This window comes from Aotus nancymaae, unplaced genomic scaffold (genome assembly GCF_030222135.1).
Source record: "Aotus nancymaae isolate 86718 unplaced genomic scaffold, 86718_ANA_hifiasm-v0.15.2.pri h1tg000064l_1, whole genome shotgun sequence".
Lineage (NCBI taxonomy): Eukaryota > Metazoa > Chordata > Mammalia > Primates > Aotidae > Aotus > Aotus nancymaae.
The window spans coordinates 25,751,299-25,772,738 of record NW_026988479.1 but is presented as its reverse complement, the minus strand read 5'-3'; the positions used below and the strand labels follow the sequence as shown (position 1 = coordinate 25,772,738).

Here is a 21,440-nt window from a genome sequence, read left to right as displayed (position 1 = left end):
TATCTAATCAGAATAAATTTCTCCACTTTATGCTGACTTTGTCATGCCCTTGACAACTCAAAAACAAAACAAAACAACAAAAGTTCCTCATTTCTGAAATAGCTGAAGTTCCTTACAATAATACCTTTAGTTGTGTTTACTGAGTGTATTGTCACTCTGGTTAATAGATAGCCAAACTACAATCTTTCATTGTTCCTAGGCATCTATGCTTCTGTCTTATGCTAGCGATAATTCTTCTTTGAAAACTCTTTTTAATGTTGCATTCCCATGATCAGTTCCAGAATTTAGAAAAAATGTAATTTTTACATGTGATTTTACATGTCAAACCATAGTTGGTGCTTCTTAGATGGCTAAAATACTAAGGATTTAGCATTTTAATCTCTCATATTATAACACATGATGTGTTGTTCATAAGAAGGATGCAAGAATTAATTAGGTATTTTGATATGCTCCATATTTCTTTCTTTTCTTTTTTTTTGAGACAGAGTCTTACTCTGTTGCCCAGGCTGGAGTGCAGTGGTGCAATCTTGGCTCACTGCAACCTCTGCCTCTCAGGTTCAAATGATTCTCCTGCTTCAGTCTCCCAAGTAGCTGGGATTACAAGGGCATCATCACATCCAGCTAATTTTTGTATTTGTAGTAGAGACAGGGTTTCACCATGTTGGCCAGGCTGGTCTCGAACTCCTGACCTCAGGTGACCGGCTGCCTCGGCCTCCCAAAATACTGGGATTGCAGGTGTGTGCTGCTGTGCCTGGCCTGCTCCATATTTCCTAATTGGCTCAATAATGTTGTCAGAATTTCATCATATATTAAGCCCACAAGATGTCTAATAAAAAAAGTTAAGTCTTATCTTCTTTATGTTACTTTTTAAAGTAAATTTGTCCTTGTCCCCATGTCCATAGTATACTCTTACCCTTGAGGAAACACTGACAAAATCCACAACACAACAGATTTTATTTTTCCCTATTCTGATATAGTTGTTTACTGTAATAAATCAATAGAGTCTTCAGTTTAATCAACAAAAGATGGTTTTTATTTTTCTTCCATGATTGCCTAAGAGTCTGTAAGCTAAAGAGTCATCAACACAGGACAGCCCCAGAGCCTTGGTGAAAAAGATTGTACCAGATGCTCTTAGCTGAAATAGACTTACAGGGCCAGACTTCTCAGTATTCGCTGACTTCTGACCACAAGTAGCCATCTATAGACTGAACCACAGCACTGAATCAGGATTGCTAGGACTCTTTAGTCCTGAAGCAAAAAGCCATGGAAGTATACTGCTGATCCAAGACTTGTGAGTCAAGAATGAATCACATGAGCCTAATAAGCCAACAAGGGAAATGTAATCATGATTATTTGTTTTGGAATATGGTTAGATTGTTTTTAATGTCCCATTTTCTGATAAGTACAAAAGAAAATCCTTTCTTCTTGATCTACTGCTAACCCTCAATTTAGCAAACAATGCTTACTGCAAACTGAAATAAAATATTTTTAATGATACATTGTTTCCACTGGCCTGTCAGAATTCAAGAATAAATATCTTTACTGAGTCCTTGGCTATGTAATTATTTGAACAGATTCAATGAATCTGCCATCCTTTTTACCAGATTGTATTGAAAAATCAATCATATGATCAAAGCCATCCAAAGAGTTATATTTGAGAATAAATTCATTTAATCAGCTATAATCATATAACCATTAAAGAAGAAGTGCTGTACTTCCTGTGTGGAAGCGACGCTACAAAGCCTTCCAAGGAAACTGGTCTGGCACCTATTATTTGGCTTACAGGGTTTCAGCATTGTGCTAGTAACGTGCATTAAGCTTCTCTTGCATTGTTTTAAAGAAATATCTAAGACTGGGTAATTTATAAAAGAGGCTTAACTGGCTCATGGTTCTGTAGGCTGTACAGGAAGCATCACTTACAATCATGGTGGAAGTGAAGCAGGAGCAGGCACGTCACATGGCGAAAGCAAGAGCAAGAAAGAGAGCGGGGAGGTGTCACACACTTTTAAATGACCAGATCTCAAGAGAACTCATCATCATGAGCGCAGTACCAAGGGGATGGTACTAAACCATTCATGAGAAATCTGCCACTATGATCCAGTCACCTCCTACTGGGTCCCATCTCCAACAGTGGAATTACATTTCAGCGTGAAATTTGGGCAGGGACAACATCCAAACTATATCATAATGCTTACTTACCGTCATGCCAGCAAATTTAGCAAACACTAAGGACCCTGAGAAAAGAGAAAGTCACTCACTTCCAAAGACTGCATATAAAATCAGATGGAAATTAATGTCTTGGCTTTGGTTTTCTGATTTTGGAATAAATGAGCAAAGAAAATAAATTTTAAAATATAAATTATTACTTTAGAAAAATATTCATTTGATGCAAAAGAAAGCAGTCAAGGAAGAATAAGCGTGAACATACTTGAAAGATAGAAAAACAAAAAGTGAAGTAGCAGATGTAAATCCAACTATATCAATAATAACATTAAATGCATATGGATTAAACAGTCCAATCGAAAGGCAGTGATTGCCAGACTGGATTTTAAAAATGCAAAGATCTAACCAATATTCTGTCTTCAGGATCTAACCTACATTCTGTCTTTAGGAGGCACACTTTAGATTCAAAACTATATATAGATTGAAAGCAAAAGAAAGGAAATACATATATATAAACATATATATAAGGCAAACAGCAACCATGGGAAAGCTGAAGTAAAAATAAAAAAGATTATAATTGAGCTGAAAAATTTCTATCACTTAGTGACGTCGTAGCCATTGTAACATGATAGCACAACACATTACTTATGTGTTTGTAGTGATGCTAGTTTAAACAAACCTACTACATTGCCAGACATATAAAAGAACAGCAAATACAATCGTGTATAGTACATAATACTTGATAATCCCAGCACTTTGGGAGGCAGAGGCAGGTGGATCACGAGGTCAAGAGTTCGAGACCAGCATGGCCAATATAGTGAAACCCAGTCTCTACTGAAAATACAAAAAATTAGCCAGGCATGGTGGCAGGCTCCTGTAATCCCAGCTACTCAGGAGGCTGAGGCAGGAGAATTGCTTGAACCCAGGAGGCAGAGGTTGCAGTGAGCCAAGATCACACCATTGCACTCCAGCCTGGGGGACAGAGTGAGACTCCATCTCAAATAATAATAACAATAATAATAATAATAAATGACTATGTTGCTGGTTTAAAAAAAGAAAGAAAGAAAGAAAGCCAAAGTGGCTATATCAGTAATAGAAAACGTAGATTTTTAAAACAAAAAAGGCCTGGCACAGTGTTTCATGCCTGTAATCCCAGCACTTTAGGAGGCCAAGGCAGGTGGATCACTTGAGGTCAGGAGTTCGAGACCAGCCTGGCCAATATGGCAAAATCCTATCTCTGCTAAAAATACAAAAATTGACCAGCCACGGTGGTGCTCACCTGTAATCCCAGTTACTCAAGTGACTGAGATACAAGAATTGCTTGAACCCGGGAGGTGAAGGTTGCAGCGAGCCAAGATTGTACCATTGCACTCCAGCCTGGGTGACAGAACGAGACTCTGTCTCAAAAACAACAAAAACAAACATTACTAGAGATAAAGAAGCACATTTTGTGTTAAAGAGTTAATCCATCAGGAAATTATAACAATTATAAATATATGCACTAACAAAAGAGAAAAAAATAACATAAAGATTGATAGAATTTGGGGAAGAAGTAGACAATTGAACAGTTGTCAAAGATCCCAATATCTAACTGTCAATATTGTATAGAACAAACAGGCAGAGGATCAACAAGAAAGCAGAAGAACTGAACAATACCATATACACTCTAGACCTAAAACACATCCATAGAGCACTCTACCAAACAACAGAGTAATACATACTACATACTCTTCTCACATGTACATAGAATACTATCGAGAATTGGACATATGCAAGGCCACGAAACAAGCTGCAATAAGTTTAAATAGACTGAACTCTTGCCAAGTATATTCTCCAATCATGATAAAGTGAAATTGGAAATCAAGAACAGAAAGAAATTTGGAGTATTAACAGATATATGAAAATAAAACAACATGCTATCAGTGTATCAAAGAAATAATCACACAAAAAATATAAAGTACTTTAAGATGAATGAAAATGAAGACACAGCTATGGGATGCAGCTATGGGATGTAGTTAAAACAGTATGTAGAGGAAAATTTACAGCTATAAATGCCTGCATTAAAAAGGAAGACAGGGCCGGGCACGGTGGCTCACGCCTGTAATCCCAGCACTTTGGGAGGCCTAGGCGGGTGGATCACGAGGTCAAGAGATCGAGACCATCCTGGTCAACATGGTGAAACCCTGTCTCTGCTAAAAATACAAAAAATTAGCTGGGCATGGTGGCACGTGCCTGTAATCCCAGCTACTCAGGAGGCTGAGGCAGGAGAATTGCCTGAACCCAGGAGGCGGAGGTTGCGGTAAGCCAAGATCGCGCCATTGCACTCCAGCCTGGGTAACAAGAGCGAAACTCCATCTCAAAAAAAAAAAAAAAAAAAAAAAACTTTGATTCATGCCTTCTATGTGTGTGTGTATATATACACACACAAATTATATTTTTAACATTTTGAAGACTATACTTTTTTTTTTTTTTTTTGTAGTGATGGGGTTTTGTCATGTTGCCCAGGCTGGTCTCGAACTCCTGGGCTCAAGCGAACCACCTGCTCTGGTCTCCCAAAGTGCTGGGAATACAGGCGTGAGCCACCACTCCCAGCTTAAAGACTATACTTTGACAAACTATTTGAAGAGAACACAATGCTGAAACAGATTTCAGAGTTCTTAAACTCATACCATTCTTCCCAACTGCCAAGAATTCGCAGGAAAAATGAGATAATGCAAGATCATGTAGTTCAGAATTTTTGAAAACTGAGTTTGAATTCTGGTTCTGGCACTTACTAACTGTGACCTTGATGAAGTATTTAATGTCTATGAGACTCTGTTTTCCCTTCTACAAAATGTGAATGCTAATGCCTACCTTAAGGGGCTTTAATGAGGATGAAACAAAATGAAGTTAAATCATGAATGTGAAAGAGCATGTGCTTGGTAAATATTACTTATTTGAAAAGACAGTATATATGAATGACATGCTCATATATAGGATTTTTTTCCTAGGCCCTAAAGTAGAGCCTTCATACTATGTACAATTCTTTCCTTCCTGAATTTTCACTAAATTGAAACACTGCATGTCCAAAATTAAAGGGAAACATTAAAAACAATCTAATCCAAATTCTCCCTTTTACAGATGAGGAAACTGAGGCTCAGGGAGGTTGAGTGACTTGCCAAGGCCACCAGCTGACAATTGTTAGAGCCAAAGTATGAACCCAGGACAGCCTGACTACTGAGCCTAAACTCTTTGTCACTCTGCACTAACAATTTTGAGTGGGGCCTGGTTTTATCACGTTCCTCCCTAAGTTCAAATTTCTGGTTACAGTATTTTTCTTTCTATCAGCAGCACCTAGGTACAGAATAAGTTGAATGAATGAATAAATGAATAAATGAATAATGATGAGAGGTCAAGTAAGACTCCTCTTTCCAGTTCTGAAGTTGTGCCAAAGGCGAAACTGTAAGCTTGAAAAACTATTGTATTAACTCACAGAGTTCTTCAGAGAAACAGAAGTGTGTGTGTGTGTGTGTGTGTGTGTGTGTGTGTGTGTGTCTGTAGAGAGACAGAGAGAGAGAGAGAGAACAAGAGAGATTGATTCTTAAGGAAGTGGCTTGCATGATTGTGAAGGCTAGCAAGTCCAAAATCTGCAGGGTAGCCCAGCAGGCTAGAAACCCAGGGAAGACTTGATGTTGCATCTTGAGTCTGGAAGCAGTTTGCTGGCAGAATTCCCTCTTCCTAGGGAAGGTCTATCTTTTTCTTAAGACCTTCAGTTAATTGGATGAGGTCCACCCACATTATGGAGGATAATCTTTGCTCAAAGTTCACTGTTTTTTGTGGGGGCAGGGTGGGGGTGGGCAGTGAGGACAGAGTCTTGCTCTGTCACTCATGCTGGAGTGCAATGGCACTGTCTCGGCTCACTGCAACCTCCGCCACCCATGTTCAAGCGATTCTCCTGTCTCAGCCTCCCGGGTAGCTGGGATTGCAGGTGTTAGCCACCATGCCCGGCTAATTTTTTTTATTTTTAGTAGAAACAGGGTTTCATCATGTTGGCCAGAATGGTCTCGAACTCCTGACCTCAGGTGATCCACCGGCTTCAGCCTCCCAAAGCGCCAGGATTATAATCATGAGCCACTGCGCCCAGCCTTAAGAGGCAAGGTCTTGCTCTGTCACCCAGGCTGGAATGCAGTGGCACAATCATAGATCACTGCAGCCAAAAAAAGATAGAATTGTAAAAAATACGATGTTTAGTCTAGAGATGGGAGGACTCATGTAGACAATGGAGAATCTGAGCAAACCTCTGAAATATGCCTGGGGCAGAGGAAGCTGACCTAGAGTCAGAGAGTGTCAGCTAAGGAGCAGATCTCAGTTCATCCAGAGAAAGAATGTTTTTAAAGAGCTATCTGAAAATGGACAGAACAGGCTTTCTTGGGATGTCATGGGTTCCCTAACACTGGAGGTATGGAAGCAGAGAGATGTCACAGAAGGGTTTCATTGAGACAGTGGAAGACTGGGAGAAGGGGCAGGGAGTGTGTCACTGGCACAAGGTAAAGGTACTACACAGAATTAAACCATGGCTTCTAGTCCTGGCTCTGTCACTAGTTTGCCATGTGATCTTGAAGAAGTTCCTTCCCCTTTCTAAATCTTCAGGCTCCAGAAGTGAAAAGAAGAGAGTTGAGTTAAATGTTCTCTGGAGTCACTTGTACCTCCAAAATTTTTTTAAAGCTAAGGCTCAAGGATCTTAAGATTACTACAGTTTTGAATTAAAAGCAATACCTATGTGGGGGTGACCTGTTTTGTCTCACTGATGAATCTGTCCTGGCTGGGACATTAGCTCCCTGCTTACAGGCCCCTAAACAGCTCAATTCTTCCCAAAAGTCAGGCAATAAGCACCAGGACTCCTGAAATTACTAGTCTCCCTCCCTTCCCCTTTTTTCCTGAAAAAAATTCCCAAGGTTCCTTTTGTTCCATAAATCCTTGGCCAAAATGCCTTCTTACTGTTTGGGGGACGCTCCACTCACTTGCTAACTCAAAAGAAATAACCAGCCTGGCACGGTGGTTCACGCCTGTAATCCCAGAACTTTGGGTGGCTGAGGCGGGTGGATCACAAGGTCAGGAGTTCAAGACTCAGCCTGGCCAAGATGGTGAAACTCTGTCTCTACTAAAAATACAGAAATTAGCTGGGCGTGGTGGTGGGTGCCTGTAATCCCAGCTACTTGGGAGACTGAGGCAGAGAAGTGCTTGAACCTGGGAGGCGGAGGTTGTGGTGGGCCAAGATTGTGCTGCTGCACTTCAGCCTGGGTGACAAAGCAAGACTCTGTCTCAAAACGAAAAAAAAAAAAAAAAAAAAGAAATAACCTTCTAGACTGAAAATAAGATGCAGGAATTTTTATTTTAATTATAACTTTTGTATTATGGCTGAAATACTTCATTGAATTAATGATTAGGAAGGATGGTAAATGATGACATTTCTCAAACGTGGAATTTGAGATAGAACAAGGTGCTAAGCAGACAGGGAGGAAGAAAAGGAAATGGAAGGATTCCATTTTATAGCTTTGAAGTGGAGTGATAGCCATATGGTCTCATTAGTGTGGTTATAATTATTTGAATCAATTCTCATGGCTTAATTCCAAAGTGTTCAATTATTACACAGTCATGTAGCTAGAGATAATAGAATGTCTATTACCAGCAGATATCTCTGTTCAGTCAGCCTAATTTTTGAAGTAAACTTTGGTCTCAAATATATATATGCATTTGCCTATACTATATTTTTCAAAAAAGATCATTTACTCGAACAAAACATTTATTGGGCACTTACTGTATAGCAAGGATTTTATAAGCATTATACTACTGTTCTAGGGTGAAAATGTTATTAATCCCTATTTTACACATCAGAAAACAGAGGACCAAAGAGGACTGTTAACTTGTCTAAGGTTACCCAACCAGAAGTAAGAGAACTAACTCTAAATGTCTTGCATCTGAATGACTCTTACTGAGTTAGGTCCTCTCTGTGACTCTTTTTCTCCTCACTGAAATGGAGTAATTCCTGATCTAGCTAAGGCACAGTGAGATGCACAGGCACAATGAGAACTGCAATGCACATTGCATAGTGCACAAGCAGAATCAGACAACTAGCTACATGGTTATGAGAGAAGGTAGAGACAGAAATTGTGAGAATAAAAGGGAAAAATTATCGTTTTGAAACCTATACAGTACATCTATATTTAAGAGAGTATTCGTAAATTTTACTTACTAACTTTAAGCATGCACTTAAGTTTTATTTTTGCTTCCAGATTCACCCTCTGCACACTTCTCCATCCAGCCTTGTGAATAGGAAGTTCATCTGAATGTACCCCATCAGAGGGCCTGGTAGCAAACACTGCCAATTCCTGCAAAAACCTCTTGGGCCTTTTCCACCTCAGTGTTTCACAGACTTCCAATTGCCAGTATCTGTATCTTTGTGTCTGAGAGCTTTTCCCAGAACCACAGAAGGTTGGTCTGTCAGTCCAAAAGTATCCAAGAATTAACCCTTTTCTCCAGGAGCAGCCCTCAACCAAAGATATTAGGGGTACAAATACCCCAACTCCCTTACCCTTCAGTGGAACAATTCTGAGAGGTGTGTTTACATTGCTTCCAGAGTTTCTCTGTGCAACTAGGCTCCAGTCACCCTCTATGATAGCTGGCTTAATAACACAATCATAACAGCTGCCTTCACTTCTTTATATCACTTCCTCAGTTCCCTACTGGTGTACCCTGAACCTCTGAACCTCTCAAATAAATGACTTGCACTTAAACCCTTATCCCACTGTCTGTTTCTGAGGGAAACTAAGATAGATTTCCTTGATGTCTAGCTTTCTGGTGAGCTCATCGAAGAGGGAAGCATCTGCAGGAGCTGAGGTGTTTTGCATTCTGCCCCCCAACCCCTACCCCAGGGGCTGCAAGGCTGGCTCTGTGGCCCAATTCCTGTCAGGGGACCCTCTTCATACAGCTCTATTTGTCTCCAGAGTCCAGTAACTGCTCCCACCCTTGCCTCTTCAGGTCTTAGGCCATAAACAGCACCCACCGTTACTAGCCCCGAGGACTATAGTATTCCTTTACATTGCTCTCCCCACCACCCACAATTCCGCAAAAGTTCCTATATTAAACTTTCTTCAAACTATCTATTTTAGCCCATCGTCTGTTTCCTGTTGGTACTGTGACTGATTCAGCTGGTTTAATGACTTCTGGGTTTGCCCTCAGAGAAGACAGTTCATTATGGGAACATGCAGGGAGCGCATGAAGCCGTGAATAGGATAGTGGACGTGGCAGAGATGGAAAGAGAAGTATACAGTGTGGCAGAGGTTAACTGTTACAGTGGTGGTAAGGAAAGCACAAAGTATCCCCAAACTTAGGAGCCTAAACATTTATTATCTCACAGTGTCTGAGGGTCGGAGTCCAGGAGTTGCTTATCTGGGTGGTTCTAGCTCAGGGTCTCTCACAAGTTTGCAGTCAGGCTGTCATCTGGGTCTGTAACCATCTCCATACTCAAGTGGAGCTGGAGAATCCACCTCTGAGCTCACTCGCTGGATACTGGCAGGCCTTCGTCCTCACCAGCTGTGGGCCAGAGGCTTCGGTTTCCTGCCACACGAGACTTGCTATGGGATTGCTCACAAAATGGCGGCTTGCTTCAAACATAAAGGGGCTGTTGTGACAGAGAGAGAGGGGAGAGAGAGAGTTCCAGCAAGAGAGGGCCCAACGCAGAAGCCACAGTCTTTTATAATCTAGTCTCAGAAGTGTCATCCCATCACTTCTGTCGTATGCTGTTGGTCACACAGATCAACCCTGGTACACCAGGGTAGGAACACCAGAAGGCAGTGGCCACTGATGGCTGGCTGAGCGGCTCACTTCCACCAGCGCTCAAGAGTAATAAAACATCCCATTAAACTCTCAGATGGCAGCTGAAAGTCTGAAAGAACTTCCCAGGAATAAATGGTAAGAGGGGCAACAAAGGAAATCTCAATTGTCCAAACAATTTTTTTTTGAGACGAAGTTTCACTCTTTGTTGTCCAGGCTGGAGTGCAGTGGCACTCCAATCTCAGACGGCTCACTGCAAGTTCCGCCTCCTGGATTCAAGCAATTCTCCTGTCTCAGCCTCCCTCCAGAGTAGTTGGGATTACAAGCACCCGCCACCACACCTGGCTAATTACTGTATTTTTAGCAGAGACAGGTTTCACCATGTTGGCCAGGCTGTTCAACAATTTTTTTTAAGAAGCCAACTTAGTGCTGCTCATAAGTAAAGCCGGAGAGCCAGTGTAACTTTAGACAAATGAATTCCTCTCTCTGAACCTGTTTTCTCACTTGTTAATGAAAGGATTGGACTATGCTCCATGGCCTAATAACCAATACTTCCATAGCACTGATAGCACTGACAGTGTGCTGCCCTCTATCCACTTTACTTATATTAATGCATTTTACCTTCACAGCACAGGGAGAAGCTCCTGTGGAGAGCCCTTGGCCCCATTCTAAACAGGCTGGGTTCTCCCACATCCGCATCGCCTCAGCCTGAGCTGGAGCACTGAAGATGTGATTAATGTGTTTAGCAACTGACTGACTGGCTCTTTCTCTGGCCTCTTGTGAAATATGCCTTCCTCTGCGGTCATGACCATGCTTTGGGAGTTGGAACAAAATAAACAAGAGACTAAACAAGTTAGCTTCATTTCCTTCTCTTAAATATAAAAGTGTCTAGTCCTTTCCTGGATGTCTTTATTTTGACCTCAGAGAGAAGAAATAGTCTTTGGTAATTTCTGAGGAAATAAACCCTCAGTGGCTGAATTTGGTCAAACTGAGAAAGGAACTGTCCACTGGCCCAAACAGGACCTCCCTATTGCCTAACTTCAAGCTGTCCCCTCCTATATGGCAATCTACGGGCATCAGGAAATCCCACAGGCTCTATCTTCAAAATACAGCCAGAATCCCTGGTCCATGGTACTATCTTCTTTTGCTTGGATCACTACTGCAATTTGCTAACTGTACCCTGATTCTATCCTTGTCTCTCTACAGTCCATTTCCAAAATGATGTCAGGAGTGACCCTTGTAAAATGTATGTTAGATCACATCACTGCTCTGCTTGAAATCCTGCAATGGTTCCACATTCCCTTCAGAGAAAAACTCAACATCCTTTAAATGCCCTTTGAGATCCTACAAGAGTGCACCCCCAGCTCCCATTACCTCTGGGACCTCATCCCCTAAATCTCCCCCTCCCCGCCGCTCACTCCCTAACAGTGACACAGGTCTCCTTGCCGCTCCTCACTTATGCCTTAGGGACCTTGTTTAGCTCCTTCTGAAAGGCTCCTTTCCCAGATATCCACTGGGTTCTCGCTCTACCTCCTTCAAATCTTTGCTCAAACCTTACCTTTTCAAGAGGGTTACCCTGACTACACAATTTAAAATTGCAACCTTCCTTTCTCCCCGCATTTCCTATTCTGCCTTCTAAAAGAAGGAATTGCTTAAAGGTGAAAAAGAAAAAAAATTGTTTTAGTTGCCAGCTTCCATATGGCAGCAAGTTCCAGACAGTTGAAAATAGTATTCATCCACTCAACAAACACTTATCGAGGGCTTGCTCTGTGCCAGGCACTGAGTTAGGCAGGAAGTCAGTCTTCAGTTCTATTCTGCTCAATCCAGTGAGCAATACACTGGTGCTCTCCTAGAAGCAAGCATTGGGGTTGGGTGGTGAATTGTGCAAGAGGGAAAGTGAGAACATTCTTTGCTTTGCCAAATTTTAGTCAGGCTTCTGAATCTTCTGTAGCCCCATCTGTGCACTTCCTCAAAACAAAGCGGTTTTGGCAAAGAACTCTAAGTCAGTTTACTGAGAACCCCCCATGACTGGGTTCCTCAACCTCTACCATCCCCCAGATGCTGTCTGATTACCCTGGCCTGTCCTCAACAAGAATCCCGTTAGGCGAGTTTAGCCAGAATCCCCCTCACTCCTGATGTTTGCTCTTAGCAATTTTCCTTCCAGTGACCCCACCGTGCTCTTTGTCTATACATTCCCACTGGCCCATGCTATGTTGGGAGTCGAGCCAGCCCAATCTCTCTCCTCTACTGCAAGACCCCACTGTAGTGGTCCCTATACTTATCACAATTGTCCTGAATAAAGTCTTCCTTCCTGTGCTTTAACAAGTATCTTTGAATTTTTTTTTTTTTTTTTTTTTTTTGAGATGGAGTTTCGCTCTTGTTACCCAGGCTGGAGTGCAATGGCGCGATCTCGGCTCACCGCAACCTCCGCCTCCTGGGTTCAGGCAATTCTCCTGCCTCAGCCTCCTGAGTAGCTGGGATTACAGGCACGTGCCACCACGCCCAGCTAATTTTTTGTATTTTTAGTAGAGACGGGGTTTCACCATGTTGACCAGGATGGTCTCGATCTCTTGACCTCGTGATCCACCTGCCTCAGCCTCCCAAAGTGCTGGGATTACAGGTGTGAGCCACCGCACCCGGCCCATCTTTGAATAATTTTTTCTTTGCCAGTCAAATGTAAAAGCAGGAAACTTGGAACCAAGCCCTGAGTTCAAACCCTAGCTTCATCTCCTTCTGTCTTAAAATAAGGGGAGTGGATTAGTTAATCTCTAAGGTCACTTCTGGCTTTACTGTTTCATGATTTTACCCTAATTTCACTGAGAGTTATAGCCCCTTGTTCAGTGTGCGTGCCCAAAGGTGAGTGAGGACAAACATGCAGAAGAAAAAGAGATGAGTGGAATAGAGAGGCATGCGTTAGAGCTATTCAGGTGGTAAAATCAAAGGAAGAAGCCACCAAGGAAGCTCCCAGGTGTTTGGCTGGGGCAGTTAGGTGTGGGTAAGGGTATAGCTACTGTAGGAGCCAGGTATATGGGAAAAAATGATCTCTGTAAAAAAAAAAAAAATCATAGATCGAACGTAGTCAGGCACAATGGCTCACACCTGTAATCCCAACACTTTGGGATGCCAAATTTGCGGAGAATTGCTTGAGCCCAGGAGTTAGAGACCAGCCTGGGCAACATAGCAAGACCCTCCACCGCTACAAAAAAATTAAAAATAAGCTAAGCATGGTGGCATGTGCCTGTAGTCCTAGCTACTTAGGAGGCTGAGGTGGAGGATCATTTGAGCCCAGGAAGTTCAGGTTGCAGTAAACTCTAATAGCCACTGCACTCCAGCCTGGGCAACAGAGCAAGACCCTGTCTCAAAAAAAAAAAAAAAAAAGTTCAAAGTTCAGTTCCATTCAAAAACAAAAACGATTCAAAATATTTTCCCAGAATGAAAACAGCAGCCTTTTGCCATGTTTACACTTGGGAAATAAGCTTTAGCCCTGCCACAACCACATTCCCTGGGCAGAGCCCCCGCAGGGACTAGTATGGATGTTGATGAAACAAGGGCTTCTTTTTTCTTCCCCCTCTGTTCACTTACTATGACTTTTAGATTAACCTGCAGATAGATTCAACACAGGAAAACCTGTCATTAATATAGTTTTCAAGTAGCAAACCACAAGTGAAGAAGGTAGCTAGGGCAGGTGGCCAGCATTGGTGAGAGCAGTTCTCCAGGACTCCTAAACTGTAGAAAACCCTGAGTCTTTGAGGTCAAAGCCCAGATTCAGTTCCCTTCATAAGACCTCATTTGACCAAAGTCTGACTAACTCCCAGCTTTTTCCATTATTATTATGGATTTACTCTGAAGGACTCTTTAAAAAAATGAAAACCAGTTTGGGTTTTTCATATCTGGGATATTTAGGAACCATTTTTTCCATGTGCTTAGTACTTCATAGCTCACAAAGTGCTTTCACAGCCTGGATGATTTTTTATTTTCACCAAGCCAGGGATTATTCTTCTCATTCTATGTGTCTTGAAACAAGACTCGGAGGTGTAAGTGGCTTTTTCAAGATCACATAGCTAGAAAGTGCCAAAACTATCCACTCAAATTTGATAATATTCCAGGTAGGCACAATAGTGGGAAATGGATATCTCATACACTTATGATGAGAGTGTAAATTGGTCTAGCATTTCACAAGGGCTCATTGCCAGTGTTTATTAAATATGGTTATCCTTTGATTTGCCTGTTTAACTTTAGGGTCTCTGTGTTAGCCTGAGCTCCCCCTAGAAAACAGCTCAAAATGAGCTTGCAGGCAGGAAGCCAGTATTGAGAAGTGAATGAGAGTGAGTCCAGGGCTAGGAAGAGTGAAAAGCAACACAAGGCTACATTATCAAGCTGATCACCACTGTGCGTAACTAGAACTCAATCCTGCCAGAACCCTTTAACCATGGGGAATGGGCCTGAGAGAAGGAAGAGGGAACATTTATTTACAGGCTCACATCCTAGACTGGTGAAAAGTTACTCCAAGGAGACTGAGGCAGGAGAATTGCCTGAACTCAGGAGGCGGAGGTTGCGGGGAGCCGAGATCGCGCCATTGCACTCCAGCCTGGGTAACAAGAGCGAAACTCCGTCTCAAAAAAAAAAAAGAAAAGTTACTCCATAGACTGTTAACTCTTCCACACTACCATGTTTGTCAGAGGAATACAAATAATGTATTCATGTATTAATTATATAGTTATTAATAAAAAGATTAGGGGAGAGCCTGGGCCTGGAAACTGGAGTTGGCACTGGAACACAGATCTCCAAAGTCAAGTCTAATTTTCAGAGTCTGGCAGATAGGGTTCTGTGGAACTGGAGTTATCAAGAATAGAATCCAGTTCCCTTGAACGCAGAGAGAGAGACATGGCAACAGAATGTTTCCATTTTCTGCCACAAGTGACTCCATATTCTATGGCAGCCTGGGCACAAAATATCTGATATCCTGCCAGGCAGTGTTATCAATGGTCAAAAGGGATCAGAGATAAGGCCCACCATGTCCAGTTCCAAGGTCAAAGACAGAAAATTAAACAAGTGATTGTCAAAAAGCAGTACTTTTCCAATTTAGTATGCATGAGATTCACCTGGGAGCTTGTTAGAAATTTAGATTCTTGGGCCCCACCCCAGACTTTCCGATTTGAGTCTTGGGCAGAGTCTTGAATCTACATTTATAAATCCCTCAAGTAATTCTTGTGCAGGTGACCCAGGACCACACTTGAGAAACACTGCCTTGGGGCCCAGACTCTGAGCCTTTGAGGACAGAAAGTATCTCATTTATTGCTAGTTCCCTCCCCAGTACCTGGCAAGTAGCAGGGATAAGATAATTGGCCACTGAATTATTCAAAATCAGTGCTCTAAAAAGTGTCTGTTTAATATGGAGTCAGCGCAAGTCTGCAGCCTTTCTGTACCTGCAGGCTCTGGGACTTCATTTTAACAGCATAGCCCAGAAAAGGGAATTTAAACTCCGCAGAGACTAGTTTATAAACTAGAAAGCCAACGAATTCATTAACATAAAGAAATAACTGCAAATCAGTTGGCTAGTAATATATTTTCTCCTAGGAGCAGAAGCCACCTATAAAATTAAATTAGCGCCAGGCTATTGCTTGGTGAACAAGAAATGACTTACTTTTAGGCGCCATTGGTAAAGCATGACACAAATTGTGAGATTAGCACTGTATAAGTTGAAAAGGTCTATATAAATGTAAGGTATTACTAACATCACCATATTAGAAAATATGCTGGAGGCAGTATACATAGGGGTCATGCCTGCAAGCACTGGGGTCAGACAGAACAACATTCTACCTTTATCTATGAAACCTGATAGAGGAGTCACTGCACTTCCCTGATCCTAAGTTTCCTGCTCTGTAAAATAGAAATAATATTGCCACATGCCTTATGGAATTGTAAGAATTAAATTAGACAATGTATGTAAAGTTTTGACACAGTGTGCTGCACTTAAGTGCTCAATAAATGTTAATAGTATTCAGTTCCTTATCTTCTCAATCACCAACTCTAACGTCAGACAGGTAATAATACAACACTACTACAACTATAAAAACAGACCAGGTGGCAGGCAACAGAGGCTCCAGTTTCTGCTAGGCAGTTCTAGACAGTCATTTTACATGCTGTGGAGTCCTAATTAGAAGGGAGTCAGGCTAGTAGGACCAAGGGAAAGCAAAAAGAGCAGATGCACTATAAGTCTGCCTTTCTTCATGGTGCAGGACACATAGCCCTCCTGTGCAAATAATTCACAATCTTCCTGCACCCAGCTATCACGAGACACCTGCAAGTTAGCTCCCTGCAACCTTGGAGTTATCAGTACTGCACAGCACCCTGCAGTCCAAGAACGATCCCATAAAATCTCCATCAAGCCTTTGTTTCCTTGAAATCAGCTCCTTTCTGGCTGGTCTGCCCATTGCAACCTTTCAACGTATTTTCATTCCTTCTCAAATAAATCTGCATTTCTTTACCTAAAACTATCAATAAATTCTTTTATCACCCACGTAATACCAGTCTCACATAGTAGCTGCTCACCCAAGACACAGACCTAAGCCTTAGTTTACACATTAGAAAAATGTAGACGCCTACCAACATTGTTCATTGATTTCATTCCCTCCTTTCGTACTTATTGGAGGTCCACAATATAGGCTTAGACCTAATGCTAACGATGTACTCAAAACCTGCGTAGAGGAACTTACAGCCTAAAGTTTCAAATGAGATAATGTACGTGAAAGTTCCCTAAAGGCCATTGGGAAGACTCAGAAGACAGCTGCTGGTGTGACTATTGTCTTTCAGTCCCCACGGAGCCCTGTCCCTTTGAGAACTTCCATTTGTCTCCTGGATGCTCGCCTGGAAAATGGGGCAGGGGAGGCCGTCGTAAATAACACAAAAGAGCAGCTTTTCATTCTGGAAAAAAAAGAATAAAATGAGCTCACTGAACCTGTATGCATCTAATCTGCCGAGTTCAAACCGAATGACAAAGGGCCGTGGACACTCAAGGAAGCGCTGCGGGGCAGGCCCAAGGTTGGGGAGAAAACTGGGATCCCAGCTGCGCACGCGCGCTCTGGTTTCAGACGCGCTCATAGCCCGACGAGGTGGAAAGCCTAACGACAAAGTCTACGTAGGAAGACGTAGGGAAGGCGGCGACGAAGACGCTGGGCTTCGGGTCACGTGATGCGGCGGGAGTGTCGTCGGCTCCTCCCTCCCCAAGATGGCGTCCTTGCTGCAGTCGGACCGGGTTCTCTATCTAGTCCAGGGAGAAAAGAAGGTTCGGGCCCCGCTCTCGCAGCTCTACTTCTGCCGCTACTGTAGCGAGCTGCGGTCGCTGGAATGTGTGTCTCACGAGGTAACGGAGTCGTCCCATAGAGAGTGGGGGTGGGGGGCGCGGCGTTCATCCTAGTCACTGCCACCGGCAGGCTGGAGCTGTTTTCCTTCCTCACTGATTGGCTATGTTTTCCGTCACTCGGCTTTGCCTGAGGTTTAATTTGCTTATAATTTGTCACTTGGAAAGGAGGAGCAGCTTCGGGTGGGGCTGAGCGGATCTTCTGGTTCTAGAGCGGCCTCTGATTGGACAAACTTGACTTAGGGACCGTGCCTGTCTCCGATGGGGCTTATTAATTGGGTGGACTACGGAGAAAGGTCTGGGAGTGCTTAAGTTCAGCCCACTTGAGGGGCGAAAAAGCTCCTTTCCACTATTGATTACCAGGATGGAGGGAGGCGCAGGCATTCTCATTCATGGCCCTCCCATCCTGGAAGTTCTGCTCCTCTTTTGTCCAGAAACTGGGCCGTCATCGAACTTCCTTGCCCTGTACCTGACTCAGGCCAAGGCCTGCAGCCGGGAGGTGGCTGGGGCGGAGTGAGTTATGTGAAAAGCGCTCAGAATAGAGCATGTCATGTAAGAAGCTGAAACTGTAGTTTATGGATCTGTTCTTCACTGGCACAAGTGGGCGTCCGAAGTTGGATTGCTCAAAAAGAAGACCCTGGCCAGTAAAAAGTCACCAAATAACAAAACCCCAAAACTAATGCAGTGCTTGGCACATCTTGTTTATTCAATAAGCTTTAGGGATTAAAAGGCGAGTAAAACATGAAATGTGCTGTTTAATAAGCCATAATCTAGTAAAGAAAAAGCTAGTGGTAATGATAGTTGCTGCTTATTCAATACTTGCTATATACTATGTGCTTTATGTAATCTTCTCTCCAAACCAATAAAGTGGATACCTTTTTTAAAAAATTTTTTTACAGGTAAAGAAACAAATACAGAGTGTTTGCTGTAAATCACGCTGCCAGTAATTTAGGGGTGGGAGGGAGGACCTGGATTTGAATCTAAACAGCCTGACTCAGAGTTTTTTTTTACTGAAGATCCCAGGACTGTTAAATTGCATATGAAAACCACATACTATAAGCCATTTTATGTATTATTAATTATTACTTTACTGAAGATACTTTTCATAATAGGAATAGTCAAGAAAAGCAATTAAATAATACAAGAAAAATCGTATATATTAAAATATGGCATTCATTTTTCTTCTCATCTCCATTAGCACTTATGTGTATCTCCTTGATGATTCCCTAATCCAGCTCCACCTCCAGAATTTATTGGATCATATTCTCCTATGGTGAATAGAGTGCTCAGTCTCCATTATCTATCTCTAAGGCTCTCTTCAATTAGGACATCCAGTCTGTGATAGCATCTTTTACAGCCTGATGTGTACCTGTGGTGTGGAGGCCATTAGAGTTTAGGGAAAGATGAGGTTCTGAGGGCTGGGGGGCAGGCCATGAAGTTCTAACGGAGAATCTGGTTCTGAAGCTGCATATGAACAGACAAGCACAATTTAGAAAGGGGGCAAAAAAGAATGACTTGTATTTTGCCTTGTTTGATGAATCAGTGCAGATATTAGTTAGCATTACTGTATTTTATGTTCCTGGAGATTATTTGAGCAACAACTTTATTAATCTTTTCAAATTGGCCTGTTTATAGCAGATGATGAAAAAAGCCAGTTTCTATCATAGTATTTATGTTCCAGTGATTGTCTTTTCATTTGCAGTTGACTAGAGTTCTATAATTTTCAAATAAGACCTACATTAAAGAAAATAATTATTGACTTTTAAAAAATAAAATGAATTTAATTTTTAGACTCCAGTTTTTGAATTAAATACAGTAAGACTGTCCCTTTAATTTGTTTAAAAATCTCTGGGCCGGGCGTGGTGGCTTACGCCTGTAATCCCAGCACTTTGAGAGGCCGAGGGTGGTGGATCACGAGGTCAAGAGATGAGACCATCCTGGCCAACATGGTGAATGAACTCCATAGAATTCTATGATAATCTAATGAAGAGATTAATAAAATAGTCCAATTTGTAAAGTTGTGATCAAATATCCTTCTATCTAGCCTCGCTTTATATGACTGTAGAAACGTGACCATACTTTAATTGTTAAAGGAAATGTTTTAAAGATTTCTCATTATTGAAGTAAGTTATAGAACTCTAGTCACCTGCAAATGAAAAGACAATCACTGGTACATAAATACTATGATAGAAACTGACTTTTTTCATTATCTGCTATAAACAGGCCAATTTGAAGAGATTAGTAAAGTTGTTGCTCAGATAATCTCCAGGAACATAAAATACAGTATTGCTAACTAATATCTGCACTGACTCATCAAAAAAGGCAAAATACAAGTCATTCCTTTTTGCCCCTATTCCAAATTCGGCTTGTCTGTTTATTATCCCGTCTGTACAAAAACTACAAAAAATTAGCTGGCCATGGTGGTTTGCACCTATAGTCCCAACTACTCAGGAGGCTGATGCAGGAGAATTGTTTGAACTCAGGACTCTGAGGTTGCAGTGAGCCGAGATCAGGCCACTGCACTCCAGCTTGGCAACAGAATGAGATACTCCGTCTCAGAAAAAAAGAAAAAAAACTCATTGGTTGGCTATAACTGACTATGTAAATATTAATTTATGCTTTTCTTTAGTGAACTTGTATTACTTCCATAATGAGAAATCTTTTAAAAATTTTTCTTTAACAATTAAAGTATAGTCAAGTTTTTATAGTCATATAAAGCTAGCCTAGATAGGAGGATATTTGATCGCAACTTTACAAATTAGATTATTAATCTCTTCATTAGATTATCATAGAATTCTATGGAGTTCAGTTGGAAACTGTAGATTATTAAATAAACATCTTTTAACACATTAAATCCTGATGAGAGGGAATAGGAAAGATCAGAAAAATAGAAGGGTTTTTTAAATCCAGAAGGCAGAAAAACAAAAACAGGTGCCTGAAGAATAAACCCTAAGCTGAAAACAGTCTGCCTTCTGCTACAGTATAACCTATTTTAAAATTCACTGTTTGACAAGACATATACACAAGTTAAGCTGAGTTTCTCCTCTCTTTTTTTTTTTTCCCTTGTTTCTTCCTAGGTGGATTCCCATTATTGTCCCAGTTGCTTAGAAAATATGCCATCGGCTGAAGCCAAACTTAAAAAGAATAGGTAAGACCTGGATCGATTTTTTTTTTCCTGTTTTCCTCAACTGTTTTCTAAAATATCTGGCTAAAAAGACACAGGGAATTAACTTTTTTAACCAGCTGTTTTTCATTTTTAAGCTTCACTACTGCCAAAGATGAAATGCCCTTTGATTTTTGAAATACATTTTCTACTTTAAAACAGTTGTATACTTTAGAATTATTGTGAAAATAGTAGAGAAAGTTCCCATCTACCTCACATCCAGTCTACCCTGTTGTTAACATTTTACACAAGTGTGGTATATTTGTTACAATTTATGATCCAGTATTGATATATTATTACTAAATAAACTACATTTTATTCAGATTTCCTTAGTTTTTCCCTAGTCTCCTTGTTTTCCAGGATTCTTTTCAGGATATCACATTATATTTAGTAGTCACGTCTCCCTAGGCTCCTCTTGAATGTGATAGTTTCTTAAAATTCCCTTGGTTTTGATGACCTCAAAAGTATTGCGTGCTGGAGAGGTATTTTATAGAACGTCATTCCATTAGGATTTGCATCATGTTTTCTTCTCATCAGACCAGGGGAATGTATTTTGGGGAGGAGAACCACAGAGGTAAAGTACCATCTTTCATTATGTCATGTCAAGGGTAAATACCGTGAATGTGACTTACCACTGTTGGTGTTAACCTTGATTATCTGGCGTGAGCTAGTGTTTGTCAGGTTTCTCCACAGTGAAGTTACTGCTTTTCATTCTTTTTTGTACTTTACTCTTTCGAAGGAAAATCACTGTCACAGACCATACGTAAAAGACTACAGAATTTTGTTCCCCTGTCCTTGAGGACTATCTGCATAAATTATTTGGATTAGGAATTCTTTTGCATGGAAGATCTGTGTCTTCTCCCCCATTTATTTATTTTTTAAATCACTTACTTATAGGGCAGTGGGATCATGAATATTCATTTTACACTTTGGATTATAATC

The 21,440-nt window shown here is 41.4% G+C and overlaps 1 protein-coding gene across 2 annotated transcripts in view; it reads left to right on the top strand.

Annotated features, from left to right (window-relative positions):
- Positions 1-17,160: 17,160 nt before the first annotated feature.
- DCTN4 (dynactin subunit 4) overlaps positions 17,161-21,440 on the top strand; it is a 43,845-nt gene continuing 39,565 nt past the window's right edge. Inside the window, exons 1-2 of one of the 2 annotated variants that reach the window (XM_064366527.1) lie at positions 17,161-17,338; positions 20,413-20,483. In XM_064366527.1, coding sequence (XP_064222597.1) covers positions 17,204-17,338; positions 20,413-20,483 — 206 coding nt within the window. In that variant the 5' untranslated portion in view covers positions 17,161-17,203. The remainder of the gene's footprint in view (positions 17,339-20,412; positions 20,484-21,440) is intronic. The other variant, XM_064366528.1, reaches the window with a different exon arrangement.